The sequence below is a fragment of the Lasiosphaeria miniovina genome (genome assembly GCF_030549165.1).
Source record: "Lasiosphaeria miniovina strain SMH2392-1A chromosome Unknown B0T26scaffold_1, whole genome shotgun sequence".
NCBI lineage: Eukaryota > Fungi > Ascomycota > Sordariomycetes > Sordariales > Lasiosphaeriaceae > Lasiosphaeria > Lasiosphaeria miniovina.
The window spans coordinates 3,464,729-3,483,382 of record NW_026848220.1 but is presented as its reverse complement, the minus strand read 5'-3'; the positions used below and the strand labels follow the sequence as shown (position 1 = coordinate 3,483,382).

Below are 18,654 nucleotides of genomic sequence, written 5' to 3'. Positions count from 1 at the left end.
AGCCACGGACCGTACCTGGTTCCTGATGACACTTTTTTGGACTGGCCTGAGGCTATTATTAGCCATTAACTCGACCTGAAGCCGACGGTGGCTCTACTTTGCGTACAGAATACCTAGGTACTGAAATGGGTTTAATGGATTTACAAAGACCCTTAAAAGAGGTTAAACTTGAAGTCACTCGGCCAACTCGCAACTCAGAACTTTGAAACTATCCGTGCTTTGAAGTTTTAAATTGCCTTCTGTGAATTCACAATTGCCTTTTGGGCAACAACACGGATTGAATTGCCGGTATTATGCGAGGGTTAAGGTAATGGACCGCCAGAGGCACTTCAACTCGAAAAGAGGCACTGTGCCACTTCCATGTTGGTATACTCACCGAGTGTTGGTTGCAAACAACTACGGGTTATTCCCGGCGCGGATTCTGGTAACACAGGAACTCGGCCGAGTTGAGGACAAGTCGACGAAGGTGGTAGGAACACATCCACAACAAAGACTCATGTTAGACACTTCCATGATGTTAAAATCGGATGGAAACAAACTACCTAGATCCAAACACCATCGCTATGAGCAAAAATAAAGAAGTAATCGACCAACTCCATTGTTAAGCCAGTTACAAACCAAGTAATTCCAGGCGGTCGCTTACGTATGCTACCGCCTACGACGATCATCACCATCATCGTCTTCCTCGTCGTCGTCATAGGCGGCGGCGGCCGCAAGGATACCCGGGCTGTCGCTCTCGCTGTCTCGTCGCGCCGCCTCAACAATAGGCGATGCGCCGCCTTGGCTGAGCTTGAAGCCTTCGATGATCTCGGCCAGTTTCTCGCCCTCTCTCTTGCCGCGATCCACGTCGATGAACCAGATGAACGATGCTGGGAGCCCCACGAGCGCTGCCAGAAACCAAAAGGCGGGCCGGATTTCGCCCGACGCGTCGATGATGGCGCCGACAATGGCCGGTCCGAAGACGCTTGAGCCCTTGTCCGTGATAGCATAGAGAGCGTAGAAGGCCGCTTCCGATCCCGGTGGGATCAGTTCGCCGTAGAGGGACCGGCAGTACCCACTAAGTCCGCCGAGGACAAACCCATAGACGCCGGCCAACGGATACATCTCCCAAGGCTGCTGAAGTCCCATTACACCCCAGTTTCGAACAAACGGGAGGTAGCCCATCAGGCCGTATAATGGTATAATTTCGAAGAGGGCAATGCAGGCAAGAATGGTTTGGTGGGCCTTGAGCTTGAATTTCCGCGAGATAAAAGACCAAGAGAAGGCGCCGACAATGCCCATCATCGTAGCTATCACGTTGATCAGGCCCAGTGCCCAAGTTTCCATATGGAGCTGGGTCTTGGCAAAGAGTATGGCAGTTGACGAAGTCGTTGCAATGGCGTCTGACAGCAGAAACCAGCCACCAAGGAAGAGCACAATGTCTACAAGCCGCCGTGCCAGCTGTATGGTGCGGAAAAGCGACTTCCATGCGAAGATAGTATATGATATCCAAGCACGAAACCCAGTGTGGCTTGACGACGAAGGTAACGGCGGGCCAGGCCGGGGCCGGAGCCACATGGCTGCTGGTACGGTGAAAATAGCCCACCAGGCGCCGATAGTGAAGAGAACTACCCGCTGAGACCAGGTTGAGTTCTTCATCTGGATGAGGATAAAGACGGCAACACATTGCACAAACAGACCAGCAATGTATCCAATGCCGATTCCCTTGGCGGATATCTGCGTCGACAGATTCAGCTCGATGGACGTCAGGTCTTCGTGGCTGCGGACCCGGGAGATGCGGTGCCGCCTTCGGCGCGTGATAGCGCTTGGAAGCAATGCTGCTGTCGAGTCTGCCATGCCGCTTTCTGTATCTGCGTCGAGAAGGGTCGAGTCCTCCAGGAGTTGAGACTCGTTGCCTGCCGCGGCGAGGTCAGGGGTCGGGGCATTGGCCGAGTTCCGCACCGACGAGTGATTCCGTACGAGGAGCGGTAAGAATGAGTTGAGGAGCACAAAAGAAGCGCCAAACGACGTGTTCGAGATGATGGCCAGCAGCGCACCGAGGAGGTATATTCGCTCGGACACGAAGATATACAACATAACAGAGAAGCTTCCGATCCAGGCGAAGGCAAGCAGTAGCTTCTTTCGGTAGTTTCCGTGGTCGGCCGCACAGCTTATGCTAACGACAAGAAGCGCTTGTAGCAGGACGCTTATGCTAAACGTGTACATAGCAAAGCTTGCCGTATTGATCTCCAAGCCGAGTACGTAGATGACACACTGCCCATCGTCGTCTGCATCCTTGTCCGTGCTCGAGCCGCAGGGCGATACGTGGTCGGAGAGAAGGACACCATTCTCCCTAGCAAGACTCTCGAGGAGTATTGGGATGAAAGACCCTGTCGGTTTGTTAGTTATAGGTGCAAAGGCTCGAAATGCTTATGGCCGCAACGATGCCACAGAAGAGGTGCCGAGATAGGAAACAGAAGTCTTGGAAACGTACCGATACCTGCAGCAGCAAAACCAGTTAGTTAAAGTACTGCAGCAGTAAAACGAGACGGTGATGTAAACCGATAAAGCACATGGATGTACTGACCACAGATAACATAGACTTCGGCAGCGAATGCATATGCGTACCAGCCAGCAAGCTCTTTGGAGCTGGTGGGGCGCGTGTCTTCACCAGGATAGCGGGCCAACGGCGGAGAAGCTCCATTTCCGTTGATCGGGCGGCTGTTGCTGCTACTACTGCTTCTGTGGCGGCTGCTGCTTCTGCTTCTGCTCCGTCTGGGACTCATCCTGCCAGAAATTCCGGCCGAGGCCGATGCCGTGTCTGATCGTTCGTCGTCGGCCTCAAAGGAAGAGGAGTGAGATCGGAACGAATGCTTGGACGCGTGCGACAACCGGGATAATTGACGCGGAGCCAGTGGTGGCGGACGAGCATCTGGCGGGCGAGCATCTGGCGGGTTCCGGGGCGCCATGGCAATTCTTCCCACGCCAACGGGGGACCTCAGCACTAACCCGAAGCCAGTGGTGAAAGTGGGAAAGGTGGGCACCGGGGCAGGCTGCACTGCGGCAAAGCACCCACTAAGATCGAGCCGTTCCTAGCAGCAATGGAAAAAGCAAATCCTGATCCAGTCGGATGTCAAGCAGCCCAGCTTTATTCCGTATCCCTCCTGGTGGCGCTGAATCGCGGGTATCGCCCATAAAACGCAGCTGGCGTGCGGCCACTTGAAAAGGAAAGGGCGATCAGTTGAAGCGTTGACCCTGGGCCGCTGTTTTGACAGTTTGGATTCGAGGTTGGACAAAGTAGGGGTCCTTAGTGTACACTTGTAGTAGACAGCACCTTTGCATGTACTGTAATTGCATGCAGGCGGGAAGCCAGCCTGTGGCCGAATAATACGGATAGACTCGACGTGGTAGCAGTGGAAGCGGTAGCAGCTCGATGAGGAGTGTCTTCGTAGAGAGGAGGGTGATGGCGAGGCTGGTCGGGATAAACCAAGAGGACCGCGAAATGGCATCTGGATGAACCGAACTCAACGTCGGGTCGATTACCTACCACTAAGTCAAGGCCATCTCCAGCAATGCCGTCCTCTTCTAGGCCACAGGACACAGGTCCGGTGTTCGCCGGCCTCTTGTGTAAGATGGTTGGTTGACGCAGAAGCGAGGATACAGGAAGCCTTGGAAACGCCGACCTTTATCAGACTTCGCATACCTACCTCCTTACCTTGCCAACGCTAGGCATGTATGCAGCTACGTTGGGGTACGGGTTGGAAGCGGGCAACCCCTACCGGGTGAATACCTGGGTTGCCTTGGAGGAATCTGGGGAGCATGAAAGAAGTGGGTGGTCCGCAAACACCTCCATCCGGTGGGCAGGCGAGAGAGAGAGAAAGGGGCCTGAGGGGGGTGCGGAAGTGGGAGTGGAGGGGATTCTCAAGTTCTCGCCATAAAGAGCTATCTTGTCAGGCCAAGCTCTGCGTCTCGAGAGAAGAAGACAAATCTGCTTTCTTGAACCATTTGAGAGCTGTCTTCCCCTTTCAGCTCCTGCGAGCGAACACGTATGGATTGGCTGTGCGTGGATTATGTCTAATTCTCCGAGCCATCAACAGAGAGTCAGCTCATGAGTTGCTGCGGAGTTGCATGGATGGAAGCCATCGGCGCGTGGGACGCTTGGATCTGCACTGCAGGTGGTCAGGCGGCTGAGCCAGCTTCTGGCCGCATAAAACTCGACCCCCTTTTCGCATATATACCCAATGAAAACCAAGCTCAGCGCACGGCATCTCAAGAGTTGACCTTAGCTCTTCACCTTCCCATAGTGTACGTTTCCGACTCCCATCATTGAAAGTCTTGGTGAGGGATCGAAAGAGCTGGGCCCCGATGGCTGCCAAGCCGGCCACCTTCCAGTGGGTTAAGGAGGGGTCGTGCATTCCGCAACGAGGATGGTGCAATCGGGGGCGGGCCTTGGAGATCAGCGGCCCTGTCACATCGCGGAACTGGGGTGTTCCTGGCTCCCCAAACCCATTGCAAGCTGAGAAACCGGGGACGACCATTCTCAAAGCATCTGCCAATGAGAGTATGCGAGTCGGCTGTGACTTGAAGAACGGCAGACCCGCGGCTCAGGTGAAATCGAGTCCAGACAAGCCCCGAATCAGGCAAAAGCCCAATCCAAGCGCTGTGGGTCTAGGACTCCATTCGGTAGCACCTTCCTCTGGCTACAAGTCTCCCTGTTATCCGTATTGTCGTGGTGAAAGTAATCCAATCCCTGGATGTTTGTTAGAGGGCACTTTCAAGATTTGCAAGGTCTTAATAACTTACGGCTCGCCCTAAAGGTCTTTCGCTTGGGAGGTAAAAGCTATTAGAATCCCTATTTCAGAATCTTGGAGGCTTTTCTCTATCTTAGAAATACCTATGAAAGCCTTTTCCTAGCCGTTATATTTACTGTGATCTTCACTACTTGTAAGTATCTACGTAGGTACTACGCTAACAAACATTCAGGGATTAGAGTCCCTGAGTGTTTGTTTGCGGGGGACTTTCCAAGATTTGAAAGGCCCCAATAACTTACGGCCCACCCTAAAGGTTTTTCGCCGAGGTAGGTAAAAAAACCATCGAAGCCCATTCTAGAGGCCTATCTCTTCTCCAAAAATACGTATGTTAAAAATCCATTAGCGCGAACCGTAAGGAAGTAAGGCCTCTTCAATCTTGGAAAGTCCCCCGCGAACAGACATTCAAGGATTGGATTGTATGCACAGATTGGCTTCGTGTCAACGAGAGAGACGGGATCAGACCCGGTATGAAAGCCAAGGTTCCTTGAAAATGAGAAAAGAAATGGATGTGATGCAAGTATAAGAAAGAGGCAGGAGGCAAACATCTCCAGACGTTTATCCCTAGCACTTGGATTGCGCACAAGCTAGGCAAGGATTGAGCTGTCTTCACAAACAGCCATGACCTCCCTCTGAATTATATATAGCAGCGATCCCGAGACTGCAAAAGAAAAGCCGCAATGGCGTGGTATCGATGGAGAAGCAAAAATGAAAAAGCAAAGCAACATTCTCCTCCCATTTCCCGACGTGTTTTTTTGTTGAGAACCACCGACTGGGTTAGCTGAACTAAGCCCGTAACTATCAACCGAGGTAACTACGGAGGGGGCGCGCTTCGATGCTTCTATTTCTTGAAGATGGATCCTAGAAGCTTGTACTTGAGCTTGTCGGCCAGGCCGACAGGCGCCACGGCCACAGCCTCTCCATCCACAACCGTTGCTCCGTCCTTGATGGACTCTCGGGGCGTAGCTAGGCGCTCGTTACCCGCACCACCGCGGCCGGTGTGATGGTCCACATTGTCTGAGCTGGCCCGGACCGCAGATTCGGGAACGATGTCTTTGTCGAGCCGAGACGTCGTCGTGGCGCCGGCATCGCCAATGTTGGCAGCACCTGTGTGTCCAGCAAGTCAGAAAAAAATGGTCTCCTTCTTTCTAGCTCTCCCTCTTTCACGCCTGCTTCACGATTGGCATGTTTGCACGGCCACGGGCGACCTTTAAATCCTCGAGCTAGCGATTTCCTTATCGGCGCTCGGGCCTTGGCGTGCAAGGTGGAGACATGTGTATCCCTCTCGTTTGTAGCGATAAGGCGGCTAGCAATGACTCCAGCTTTGGACTTCAAAGTGCAGCTGCCAAGAAAGCACAAAGGCCAAAGACTTCCGGCCTCTGGCGAGTTCTCGAGGCGACCACGGCGGTAAATGCTCTTGGGAGTTATGGGAGAGAGTGCGCCATACCTCCGCGACCAGTGCTGAAAGCTCCGTCCCCGTGACTGCCCACTTCGCCAGCACGAACGACCTCTCCATCAACATAGGGCGTGTCGTCAGGGCGAATGTTACCAGCGCCGCCTCGGCCGTGCGAGACATCGGGGCCTTCGGTGGCGGTGGCGGTGGCGGTGACGGTGGCCATTGCTGAGATTTGCTATGACGGACTGGTATAGGACTTTGATGACGTGGTTATAGAGGGCTGAAGGGCTGCGTAGTAAATGAGAAGCAAATGTTGAATGGAAGATTGAAGAAGGGGGCTGCGGCAGTGGGTTATGGTCTTATAAACAGCCCCTCCCCACAGGCACACCAGTCAGGCAGATAGGCGCACTATTGGCAGGCTCAAGTCATGTCATGAGACGCCATTTTCGCCCTTTGGGCTTGGGAGCCAGCCTGATGCCCATTGCCCAGAATGCGGGAGATAACGCAGGCCGTGCCAAGACTTAAGGGCTGGGACGGAAGCAAGTCGGTTTGCTGGGGGATTTGCGAAGAGTATGCTGTTCCGTTCGCAAACGGGATAGGCACAAGTAATTTGGTGGACACACACCTAGGTTGCTGGGCGCTGCCCGCTTTGAGCTGGAGCCTGTGACGTCTTTGTGAGATTGCGCGATATCGCAATGAGCCTTGCACGCACTAAATGAGGCACAAACCCCCACGCTACACGCTTTCAGAAGTTGAGCAGTGGCTGGGTATTCACGGCGTTCACTGTGGCTCGGAGCTCTCTCGCTGTTTGTGCCCTGGACTGCCCATGCCCAGGCCGCTTCGAAGCTTTCAGTGCCCGTGATCCGCCTAATAGGTAATACAACTCACAGTGAGCACTTTCGGCAAATTTTTCATGTCATTTGTTGTTAGACTTTTCTAAACAAGGAACGAGTCCTCTCTCCGAAGATCGGCGAGCAACAAAACCCTACCTACCTCACTTTTATTATATCGTATTCTTGAGAGAAATTTTGCGCCAGGTCTGTCATGGCATCCAGCTTCGTACTTTCATACGAAAGTCACCTGGAAGAAAACTGACCAATGTCTGCGGTTCGAGATTCCATCAATAACGGGGCTATTGAATTCTGTTTTAAGTAACATCTAGCCTAACCTGACCGTTTAGCAGCCTACCCGAGGGGCTTGACGATGACATTCCTGCTTCGATAACGCTTGCAAGTGAGTTTGCTTGTTTATGCGATTATGCGCTTAGAAGCGTCGAGAGCGCTAAAATCGGCCTCACTGTGCGCCGCATGCCTGCCTGTGGAGAAAGCCGTCCAGACTCAAGAGCCACTCAGCTCAGTCCAAACGCGCCCAACAACACGAAACAGCATTACGTATCGGTTTTCTGCAGGGGTGCGCTGACCACGCAAATACTTGATATGGGCTGCCGCATCTCCGGACGGTGGTTGAGGACGCGGACGCGGGAAGCTAATGCGCGAGCCTGAACAAGCAAATTTCAACCATTCCGCTATTCCGCTTTGGAATCGAGTGTGGCAAGGCAGGCGGGGGTGCGCTTCAGCTCGGGTGCGGTTCTGAGCAACGGCCTCTGCTTTGGTACTTCAACTTGGTCTTCAAGAGAAGATTTATTTGCTTCGGGAGCCAGGCAGCGAAAAGCTTTATAGTCCCAGAGTTCTACGATAGAAGAACCAAGAGATCTTTCAACACCTTACTGTCTTTCCATATTTCATTCCTTTGCTCTGAAGCTGCGCGACTCAAACGAGGGGACTTACACTGATAAGATAAGAGCTCGCGTTATTGAGGGGGTGGATATTATTGGCCGAAAGTTTGATGGTCTGATCTTACTCCACATCGAATTAATGCTCAACAGGGGATCACAAAGAGTTCGGCCAAGCATCTCTTCAGTTCGAAATCGGCTCCAATGTTAGAGCCGAACGAATGCGTATCATAGAGATTACCTACCACAAGCCAGAAGCTTCGGAATACTAATCTGCCAGAAGCTTCGGAATACTAATCTGCCAGTCTCTATATTTTATTGACATTGTGTTGGTATAATGCTATGCTATGTATGCTATGGAGCACATTCCGGGAATTATATGCCCAAAAATGACCAAAATGGAACCTGACTCAACTCAATTAAGACCGACCCAGGACATGAAAGAAAAAAGCAACAGCCAAGCCCGGCGATGCTCAACACTCGACAAACCATCTCTCGTCGGACAGGCCGTTTTGCTTTTCCAGCTCCTCCGTCGCCCGCGGGTTCTCGTAATCGTACTCGCCCAGGTCCAAGTCAAGCTCGCTTCCTTTGCCGAGGAGAGCCTCTCCACCAGTCTCCCTCTCGACCACCTCCATCTCGGCCAGCAGCCGCTCGCGCTCGGCAACGACGAGGTCGTACCACTTGCGCTCGGCCATGTGCCTGCGGATGAGCTCCGTCTCGCGGGCCGCCAGCTTCTCGGCCTGCCGCTCGCTCGCCGCGTCCATGAGCTCCTCGCGCACCGCCAGCTCGTCCTCGGCCACGTACCGGAACCGCTCCAGCTCGTCCGACTTCCATCTGCGCCACGCGTCCATGCGCCCGTCGTTCTTGCGCATGTAGTCTCGCATCGCCTGCTCCAGCCGCACGTGCCCGCCGACCTTGTCTGCCCAGAATGTCCGCAGTGCTGCTGCGTACTCTTGCTCGAGCTGCTTCTCCCAAGCCGCACGCACGCGGTAGTCTTTCTCCCACTCGAGCTCGCGGCTCCGGATATCGGCCGCCGCCGCCGCCCGCAGCTCCGCCCGCTCGGCCTCGTGCTTCTGTGTTTGCGCGGCGCGCTCCTCGGCCGCGCCCGCAGTGCACGCTACTAGCTCGCTGTCCTGGGCCGAGAACAGCGAGATGCGCTGGAAGAGCTCAAGCTCGGCCAGGCTGATGCGCAGCCCTTTGTACTTAGGCTCGAGCGCCGCCAGCCTAACCTCCTCGCGGTGCAGGCGCTCCGCTTCCTCGGCGGCTCTAGCCTCGGCGGCCTTGCGGCGCTCCTCGCGCTCGAGGTTCGCGATCAGCTCCAGCGCCTTAGCCAGCCACGCGTCTTCGGCCGCCTGTGCCTCCTCGCGCACCTGCCTCCGCTGCGCTGCGCGCTGCTTGATCTCGTTCAACATGGCGATGTTGCAGGCACATGTACACCAGGCTGCACCGCAGACGTAGCAAAACTCTGCTCCGCACCTGCACGTCATGTGCTGGCAGGCTTCGCGGTGCTCGACTAGCACGCTGCATCGTATGCAGCGCCTCCACCCCTCCTCTTCCGCCAGCTGGTCCGTAAGTAGCCGGTCGCGGTCCTGCGGGCATGCCTCGGCCGTGTCGTGAGGCGCGCCCCGGCATAGTAGGCACATGGTGTGTCCCTTGGAGCACCGCGCCGTTTTGCGGGCCTGGTCGACTTTGCGCACCCACTCTCCGCAGTCCGGCTCGCTGCAGTAGATGCGGTTCTCTACCGGCACCTTGTACTCCTCGTCTTTGTCCTTGTATTGCTGCAGGAGCTCGTCACCGACATGCCGTGCGATGGTCCGGAAGGGTATTGGGTTCAGGCAGCACTTTGGCGGCCACTGCGCCTCGCTCGTGAGCGTGACCTCGATGAGCCGCTCAAAGCACTCGGCGCAGTAGTAGTGACATACCGTTTTGACTCCGTCCTTGGGGGTGATGTCCTCGAGGCACGACACGCACTCTACTGTCTCGGCTGCTGCGGCCGCTTCCGCCTCTGCCGTCGTAGACTTGATGTTGTTGTAGATGAGCTGCGTGATGGGCCCGGGACCAGCGAAAGTTGCTGCCGCTGCCGCCACCACCGGCACTGCTGCAGGGGAATAGCCCTTCGACCACCCCAGACGAACGGCGCGGGCCTGTGACTGCCGCTCGTGGTAGAGGTCGTAATATGCCTGTTTCGCTACTGCTTTCGCGCCCGTCGTGCTACTCTCCCCCCTCGTCTCGCCGCCCTTGTCGATTCCGAATATCCGCCGGAACCCGAAGCGGTGCCGCTTGGCGGGCCGGCCTGCCTCTTCGTCCCTCTGATGCTGCCGTATTGTCGTAGACGCACTGGCTTCTCCATTTATCTCAATGCGGGGTATGCTGTCGCTGCTGTTTTTGCTATGCTGGATGACTTGGTCGTCGGGGTATTCTGCCCGGCCTTTGCCCTTCCCCTGCTGTGCTGCGGCTTCTTCCTCGGCCCGCCGGGCGGCCTCTGCTTCTTCGGCGGCGGCGGCAGCAGCAGCCGCCGCTTCGTCCGCCCGCTGCTTCTCGGCCTCGACCTGTTGCTGGATGTTTTCTATCGATGACTGCACCACTAGAATGATGGCCTCTTCGGCTTCCTCGGGCAGCCTGGTCAGAGCCTCTGGCGGCGCGTACCGCGACAGGTCCAGCTCTTCTGGTTCGTCTCTCTCCTCGTCCTCCTCGTCCTCCTTTTCCTCTTCCTCTACTTCGCCTTGCTCGTCCCCGTCGACCCCCTTCAGTTTCTCACCCTCCAACTCATCTTTCCACTCAGCCTCTGCTTCCGAGTCTAGCCTAGAGAACTGGGCTTCAGCCGTCTCTTGGATCTCAGCTTCGAGGTCGCCTAGCTGTGCTTCGTACACCAACACCGATGCCACCTTTGCTGCTCTGAACATCGCCCGCCGCGGTCGTTGCCTGCCCCAGCAACTTGCAGTGTTGCTATAGCCGTGGTTATTTTGCTGTGAATGTGGATTTTTTTTTTCCTTTTTAGAAACCCCCTCACGGCTCTTGGGGTTGCTTAGTCCCACGGGACAAGGCTAAGCTTAGTAGTCTTGTCTCACAGACAAGGTGAGGCGAGTAGGTTGATGGTGATAAATGTGAAAGCCAGGACAGAATTCTGATTGGCCGACTCCGTCCTGTTGTGTACTGTCGTCTTTAATTCCCTCTGTGTTTTTGATCGCATGCAGGAGATAAAAGGCAGTTGTGGCGCGACTTGGTGTTGTTTCGCAACTTGAACACTTCGGCGTCCTGTGTAGTCGACGTTCTGCGTAATCGACACAGCGAGAATAAGTGGGGGTGTGGGAATAGTAAGAAAACAAGATAAAACAAGAAGCAAGATTGAAGAGTGAAGCAATAAACCCGAGTCTCTAACAGTATTATCCCCTGTCTGAAGAGGCGTTTATTTTCCAGTTTCACGTGCTAGAGTTTCTGAATGATTGGGCAGGAGAGAGGCGAAACCGTCAGTCGAGAATGCCAGCGGCGGAGTTGAGAGTGAAGCCTCAATGTTAGGCTCTCTTCCTTTTTTTCTTTTTTTTTGTTGGGGGGGGGGGGAGGGAATTGGTGGTCTTCTCTCTCACTGGCTCTCGCTCGCGCGCTGCGGGAGTGAAGGAGGTCCTATCAGATTTTGTTTGCCAACAAGCCAGCCATTCGTTCGTACCTAGCGATGTACACTACGGGATTCAATAGACTGGGAGACACACGTTCTGCCTCTTCTCAGCCGCCGACTCTGCCTGGATGCGTTACCGAGGAGGCGGTGTTTTGGCCCTCCATGCCCCCTCTAGGTTCCTTTTAGGAAGCTCTCCTCTGCTGGCGGCGGCCCCATAGCTCGGTCGAGAAATCAAACCACCCACAGCCTTGCCTTGTACATGTATGAGAAACTAGGAACCGATTCTTTCAGAGACAGTAGGCCATGGTTGCCGACGATAAACGAATTGCGGGGTTGGTTTGCCCAATCATGAGATTCGTGCTCGACGTTTTATTGATGTATTTTTCAGTCAATTGAGTTGAGACAGTCGACAACCTTTACCACCCCTCTTCATCGCTACGGAACACAGCAACATATTTCTTCCGAGGGCATAGCTCAAGATCCCGATGGGGACAACAGCAGCCTACCTTATTTGCTTACTAGGCCGACTCATTTCCCGTAGACACTTTCATCTTATCCAGTTCAACTTGGCCACGATGGCAAGGTAGGCCGGGCTGTGAGGCCGATGGAAATGACCCAAACGGGTGCGGAGCCTAGGGAGGTGGAAGCCTTGGTGGCAGTGCTAACGGAACGGGCTTCAGAAGCGGTGGTGTGGGGTAGGTTGTTCCGCCAGCTTGTTGTCACCTGGGGCGGGACGGGCGTTGTGATAGCGCCTCTTTCTGGGAATAGGGGCTGAGCATCTCATCTAGGTATTCTCAACCCCGAGAACCGTAGGTCGGGTTAGGCCAAAAGTTTATTGACCCAAGGTATCCATCCGTAATAAGGCGTTGGGATCGTTGTCGACAAGCTCCATTCCATCCCCGCGACCGAAATCCGATTGCCGCAACATGGGTAAGGTAGGTAAGGTAAGCTTAGGGAACACACGTTGCCGGTCCGGCACCAGTATCGCCGCTCGGTGACCTATTCCGTGTTTATTGCAACTTCGATCTTACGAGCCGTCGGTGTAATTGTTGTCAAGCAGCTCAGCAGCAAGCGCTGGCCCGCTGTTCATGAGATAAGTACGGAGTACCTATGGCAACCCTGGATGCCGGCTGAAAGCTAGCATTGGTGCGATAAGCCACGGTAAATCGGTTGCTGTGAATTGTGCGTCACGATAGACTAGCAAAAGGGAAAGTGTAAATAGTAAATACTCAGTTGAGATGCGAAGTGAGGCGTGCCGTCGATTAACATGTCCACGGAAACGTGTCTCTTGGTAGGTATTTGGGTAACGGTGGAGTATTACGGAGTTCGGAGTGCTCAAAACTTTACGCCTACTGGCCCAAGTGGGAACGTTAACCCCTGTATCCGTAATGTGCTCTTGAACGTCACGTCGTCGTTCAACCCATCATTTTCACCCGCGTCATGCTTCCCAGCCAACTGCATGTGGACAGAAAAATGAACCAAGGTCAAAGAAGCGAGGCAAAAAAGATAAGACAGGTCAAAGTAGCATAGAGCCGGCCAGTCATTCGTCCATCCACAAGCAGATTGCCCGCAATGCGTCTGTCGGGGCTGCAGAAGGAGGTCGTCGGTCTCTACCGTCGATGTCTCCGCGAGTGCAGGAAGAAGCCCCTTGCCACAAGACCGCATTTTCAGGAGTTTGCTCGGTAGGGACCCTCTGCGATGCTTTGCTATTTTTACCTACCCTGCCCTAGTTCTGTTCTCACCGACGGCCTAGTCACGAGTTCGACAAGAACGTCAAGATCGACAAAAGAGACTTCGCAGCTATCGAGTTCTTCCTGCGTAAAGGCCGCCGCCAGCTGGACATGTACGCCTCCCCTGGCGTCAAGGATATCAAGTAAAGCAAGCTGCAGGTGGTCTACCACCTTCCCAAGGTACCGTACTCTGGATCCAGAGGTGCCAAATATCTCTTAACTTTTATCGTTCTCGATAGTATAGGAGCCACTAGAGTCTGAAGTGGTTATGAACACGGACTTCACATGCCGTAGTGGCCTGAGTAGCGCCTTTTGAATCCAAAACCTGGGCGATGGCGATGGGATGGCGGTGGAGAAAGGGGCTGGGACCGGGTCATGGCGATTATGTAGGATGAGGATGGCTCCTACCCTTTCCTGTCCAGTTGCCCTCCCAGGCGCATGCAGCGGGAGAACTTCCTGCCTCCGACTGTCTGCTCAGCTGCACCCTACCACCCAGCCTTAATTTCTAGACCTACCTTACCCTAGGTCTAGTATGTCCATCTATTTACTACCGTGCCGCTTTACCCCCTCCATATTCGCAGCCATAGCATCGGAACCTACCAGGTTTTGGGCTCGACCTTTTTTTTTTGGAATTATCCAACTTGATTTTTTGGGATAAAATGGACGATGCCTGCATTCAACTTAGCTTAGAAGACAAGTCCGCACCGTCGGCCCAAACCCAGAATCTTGCCTCCAGCTCCAACAAATCCTGCCAGACAAGCACAAGTCGTCGCCGGTCTAGATGCTGCCAGCCCCGCCGGCTCGAGCCTGCCGCATCGCGCCGCCGAGGACGTTTTGTTCAAGCCCCTTAGCGAGTCTTTACAAAAGCTGCGTCGTGCTCAGCGTGCCTTCTTGCGACGGAAGCGTCGGAGCAAGGTCCGCGTTTCCTTTAGCCATTCAACTTGCAGCCGAAACTCGGGCCCCAAGCACGCAGCCGAGAAGAGAGCCTCGCGCCAGCTGGCCCCGAAAGCTACCGCCGCCCCACAGACACATGTGGAAACATGGAGCGAGGCTGGTGTTAGGGAGAGCATTAAGCCCCGGAAAGACAACGGGCCTTATCCCCTATTTAGTCGGTGCGATGCGAATTCCTCCCAAGAGAATGGCCGCTGTTTTGGCAGCCCTTCCAGGCCACATCGAGCACCACCCAAGGTAGCCTTTGAGGAGGTCGCCCGCAACTCCGTGATGCAAGTTGCGCAGGTCCGTCCGTACTGGGGCACTCTCCCAAGCTCTCCGGTCAAGTCCCCGCCGACACAGGGAGCTAGGGATACACAGGAGAGACCCGAAGAGAGCCAAAACATACCCGCGAGACAGCAGAGCATCAAAAGACGGCCCGAGCCAATTGTCCCCGGAAGTGCTCGTTACTTAGTCTTTCCCAGACCGCCCTCCGTGGATAGCCAACTCATGCCGGCAGGCCTTGTGCATTCCGAGTCGGCTAGGAGGAGTCTGTCCCAACAAAGACGACTGTCGTCTCTCGTTCCCTCCGAAGCCAAGCCCATAGCTCATGAGCCGAGTACAGCTGAGCAGGAACGTTGTAGCTCGCCCCTTGTCCCAACGTCTGGAGAAGACCCGCCCCATCAGACCGGAGTAACCCCTTGCCCCAGCGCTCCAGGGCTGCGGACAACGACGCTCAGTAAATTTACTCGGGAGCTTGAGGAATTCGCAAAGAGCGCTGGTGTAAGCGGCAAGCTTCCTAACCCCACCCCGCCAGTCGCGGAAGCGCATGCCTCAGTGCGTACAGTCCAGGAGTTGCTGCCCTACCGGCAGCAGTTCCAGGAAGCCGGACTGGCCGTCACATCAACTGACCAGCGACCACCGAAAGCTGGTGGGTTTGGGTCGCATAGCGGTGCGTCTGGGGACGAGCGTCTCAGATTTGACGGGAGCGCATCTGCTACTAAGGGGTTATCCGCGAGCAGCAACGAATCCAGTAACGAGACTGTAATTCATCATCGCCAAAACGGACCCATGTCCTTGGTCCTGACTGGACAGCTACGCCAGGATAAACTTGGGCAGAAATCAGACAAGCAGTGTGACGAGAAAGATCTGCCACCAAAGGCTTTGGAACAAAAATTGCAGTCTTTTGTAGCTCCTGAAGAACCAGAGAGCAGTGCTGCAGCTGAAAAAAGGGGCGCCAAGCCTCGCCCTTCTGCAATGCTCTTGGTAAACAAGCCACTACCCGATAAACCCAGCCCGTCCACGCCCGTGGGCTCCAAGAAATCCCCTACTGGATATCCACGCCCATCCCAGATCTCGCAAGGCCTGGGGTTGCGTGAAGGACAGATCAAGAATGCCCAAAAGTCTTTGAAGCAAGTCGTGAGGACTGCGAGCCCGCCTGAGATTGCAGCACCAACTGTTTCGACGTCAGCGCAGACTCAGCAAATGTTTCAACAGGACATAATTGACAAGTCTCTTCCGTCGCTTCCACTATCGCGTGTTCCGTTGCAACTGCATCACTTGGTAGCCCCCTCCGGCAAGACAGGCTGGGCACCTAGCGTCCGGGAGTTGCCTACAACAATTGTTGAAGAAAAAGAACCATCTCCAGAGAAACAGATGACGCCGATACGCCGACCTCTGCCTTCTGGAAATAAACATAGTCTTAACAAGGAAACACAACATAAAGAAAATAGGAGTAATTGGATCACTGCCAACGGCTCGAAGCTGAGTTTCGGCAGCAAACCAGAACTACCAGAAACGTGGAAGCATGCCATTAGCACGCCATCATCGTTTGAAAAGGCTCTCGATGACGTCGTCCGCAAATTGGAAGCCATGGAGGAGAAGAAGCCTTCGGCTGAGTCTGAGAAAGTGCATCGACGCAGCAAGAGGACGTCGTCCAAGCCCCCTTCTCCGTCTCAGAGGCTGCAGCGTGCTGCCGCCATGCGGCGACAGCGTCTGGCGGAAAACACATCTCAGAATATTTTCGAGCCAGGCGACAAGAAGAAGCCCCCAGCCGTCGCCTCGACACCCGTAGTACCGCCCCGGAGACCATCGGCAAGGTTGGTGGTGCTGGAGTCGAGTAGCCAGAGAACGTCGTCAAAGTTCACAAGCGGAGAAGGGAGTATGGCTCCTGCCCAAGACGACAGAGACATTGCCGACAAGGACATTCTTAAGGGCTTGAAGATCATCTGCGCTGCATCAGCAGATCCGGACCTCGATAACTGGATCCGCTGTAAGACGGGTCTGCGGCTGCGTCGGTTCCTGGCCGATCTCAAGACATTCGACACGCTGAGTGAAGAGGGCAAATCTGCGGTAGATGAGCAGCGGGCGAGGCGGCGGCGTGCAGAGCGGCGACGTCTGCAGGCCGAGAGGGGCGCTGCCCGTGAGGTGGTGGCGCAGAGGTCTATGAGGATCCAGGCACCGCCGCCGCCAGGGCCGGCTGGCTAGCTGGAAAATTCGCTGAACTGGTGGAATACATCATTGTTTATAAACGGCGAGGACGAGAGCAGACCCGATACGCAAGTAGATAGTTGAGACAATCATTATACGGGGTACAACCGCATGATGTCCCAATGTGCAGCGCCCTGACCTGAACTGGCGATATCCCGCATATGCGAAATGACTAGTATCGTATGAGTCCAGGCTGGCCTTTTTGTCTGTTGGTATGTCTGTAACCCGATAGCGTATATCTCCCTGCCGCGGAACTTCTGGCTAGGAATCCCAAACGGTTCGAGTGAAAGGGGAGGAAGCCCCACAAACAAACATCACAGACTGTCCCGAGCGTTCTCTCATGATGACCTCACACTGCCGTTGAGTAAAAGCTAATTTTTCCAGAGCGCCATCCCCCGCATCCCCCGACAGCTTGCTGCGGCTGTCTCATAAATACGGTGTTCAAAATAGCGATTATACGTCAGACAATGGGAAAGTTCTCCATATCCACATCTAGATCAGAGAAAGAGACAGCACGAAAATGGACAATCGTGATGCCAAACCGCCCATCCTCGTCATCGGGGGCACCGGCACCGTCGGTAGTCGTCTTGTGCAGCACCTCTCGAGCCGGTGCTACCCGGTGATCGCGGCGTCTCGGAGCCGCAGCCAGACCGACGGCCACGACCACGGCATCGTCTTCGACTGGCACGACCATAGCACGTGGTCCAACCCGTTCAGAGCCGCCGCCGGGCCCCTCCGCGCCGTTTACATAGTAGCGTCGCCCGTCGTGGACTCGGCCCCCATCATGATGGAGTTCATCGACTTTGCGCGCGACAAAGGCGTCCGTCGCTTCGTGCTGCAGAGCTCGTCGGCGACCGAGTCGGGCGGCCCGGCCGTGGGCAAGGTGCATGCGTACCTCCGCGAGCTTGGCCAGCGAGGCGAGGTTGACTGGGCTGTGTTACGGCCGACCTGGTTCCAGCGTGGGCCTCCCTCACCAAATCTAGTTCTACTATTGCCGCCCTCCTCTTCCTTTTTTTTCTCGTTTTGCTTACCATAGCGATCTGATATCACGCGCAGAAAACTTTGGGGAGCAGCCGTTCTACATAAAATCTATCAAGGACGAGAGCAGGCTGTACTCGGCCACGAGTGACGCAAAGATCCCGTGGGTGTCTGCCGACGATATTGCGGCTGTTGCGGCAAAGTGTCTGACGAGCCCGGATCCGCCCAACACAGAATACCTGGTGCTCGGGCCCGAGCTGCTGTCCTACAGCGATGTGAGTGTTTCTTATCCCATATGGGAATCGAGACGGAGTCCCTGTACTTCTCTAACCGTCTGCGCTTATCTAGATCGCCGACATCCTGACTAAGGTGCTCGGGAGGAAGATCGTGCACGTGGACCTGTCGCGGCGGGATCTCGAGAAGCGCCACCAGTCCTTCGGCATGCCCGAGGAGTCGTTCAAGATGATGGGCGCGCTACAGACGTCCATCAAGTTTGGGTCTGAGAACCGCACCAACGACGCCATCCTGACCCTCACCGGCGCGGCCCCCAAGATGTTTGCCGAGTACGCCGAGTCGGCCAAGGCCATCTGGGAACCGGGCGATCCTAGGAAACACATTGACGTCTACGCCTAGAACTGGAGGGCGGCAGCAGCAACCATTTCAGACCAATATTTCAGAACATGCCACGGTTTACCGAGCTGTACGCAAAGATGTGAATACCGAAGGCAGCAACTTGCAAGGAGAAGAATGAAATGGAAGCACGAGCATTGGCGGGAGCATGCGGACTGGCGGATGTGGGAGACTGCTTTGGACAGGAAACTAACTGAACTGGAGATGGGGAGATGGACTAAAAATTAACAAGAATGGGAGAAGTGGCGGAGAAATCCCCATGTGCCTTGAAAAGTTAAGACTCGGCATCGTACGACACCCCTTTTGCCTCGCTGCCCTGACCGCAGAGTTTGTGAAGTCTGGATGGAATCCGTTGATAGATGGATGCA

General features: G+C 55.0%; 6 protein-coding genes across 6 annotated transcripts; 3 read left to right on the top strand and 3 right to left on the bottom strand.

Annotated features, from left to right (window-relative positions):
• Positions 1-648: 648 nt before the first annotated feature.
• Positions 649-2,948, bottom strand: B0T26DRAFT_670277 (vacuole effluxer Atg22 like-domain-containing protein; the record flags this gene model as incomplete). Its single annotated transcript, XM_060439162.1, has 3 exons — positions 649-2,369; positions 2,474-2,479; positions 2,567-2,948. The coding sequence occupies 3 exons, from the start codon at positions 2,946-2,948 to the stop codon at positions 649-651; spliced, it is 2,109 nt and encodes a 702-aa protein (XP_060302810.1).
• A 2,680-nt stretch (positions 2,949-5,628) lies between these two features.
• Positions 5,629-6,406, bottom strand: B0T26DRAFT_631093 (uncharacterized protein; the record flags this gene model as incomplete). Its single annotated transcript, XM_060436317.1, has 2 exons — positions 5,629-5,894; positions 6,235-6,406. 2 exons carry the CDS (start codon positions 6,404-6,406, stop codon positions 5,629-5,631), a joined length of 438 nt encoding a protein of 145 aa, XP_060302809.1.
• Positions 6,407-8,493: 2,087 nt separating this feature from the next.
• On the bottom strand, positions 8,494-10,578 carry B0T26DRAFT_595436 (uncharacterized protein; the record flags this gene model as incomplete). Its single annotated transcript, XM_060435596.1, has 2 exons — positions 8,494-9,885; positions 10,318-10,578. Coding segments are annotated over 2 exons (1,653 nt in total), but the record flags the coding sequence as incomplete, so codon positions are not given.
• A 2,522-nt stretch (positions 10,579-13,100) lies between these two features.
• B0T26DRAFT_634634 (complex 1 protein-domain-containing protein) lies at positions 13,101-13,405 on the top strand (the record flags this gene model as incomplete). Its single annotated transcript, XM_060436650.1, has 2 exons — positions 13,101-13,210; positions 13,282-13,405. 2 exons carry the CDS (start codon positions 13,101-13,103, stop codon positions 13,403-13,405), a joined length of 234 nt encoding a protein of 77 aa, XP_060302807.1.
• A 2,655-nt stretch (positions 13,406-16,060) lies between these two features.
• B0T26DRAFT_745905 (uncharacterized protein) lies at positions 16,061-16,675 on the top strand (the record flags this gene model as incomplete). Its single annotated transcript, XM_060444628.1, has 1 exon — positions 16,061-16,675. The coding sequence occupies one exon, from the start codon at positions 16,061-16,063 to the stop codon at positions 16,673-16,675; it is 615 nt and encodes a 204-aa protein (XP_060302806.1).
• A 523-nt stretch (positions 16,676-17,198) lies between these two features.
• B0T26DRAFT_670273 (uncharacterized protein) lies at positions 17,199-18,289 on the top strand (the record flags this gene model as incomplete). The annotated part of the gene is made up of 3 exons (XM_060439161.1): positions 17,199-17,637; positions 17,735-17,931; positions 18,005-18,289. The coding sequence occupies 3 exons, from the start codon at positions 17,199-17,201 to the stop codon at positions 18,287-18,289; spliced, it is 921 nt and encodes a 306-aa protein (XP_060302805.1).
• Positions 18,290-18,654: the final 365 nt, after the last annotated feature.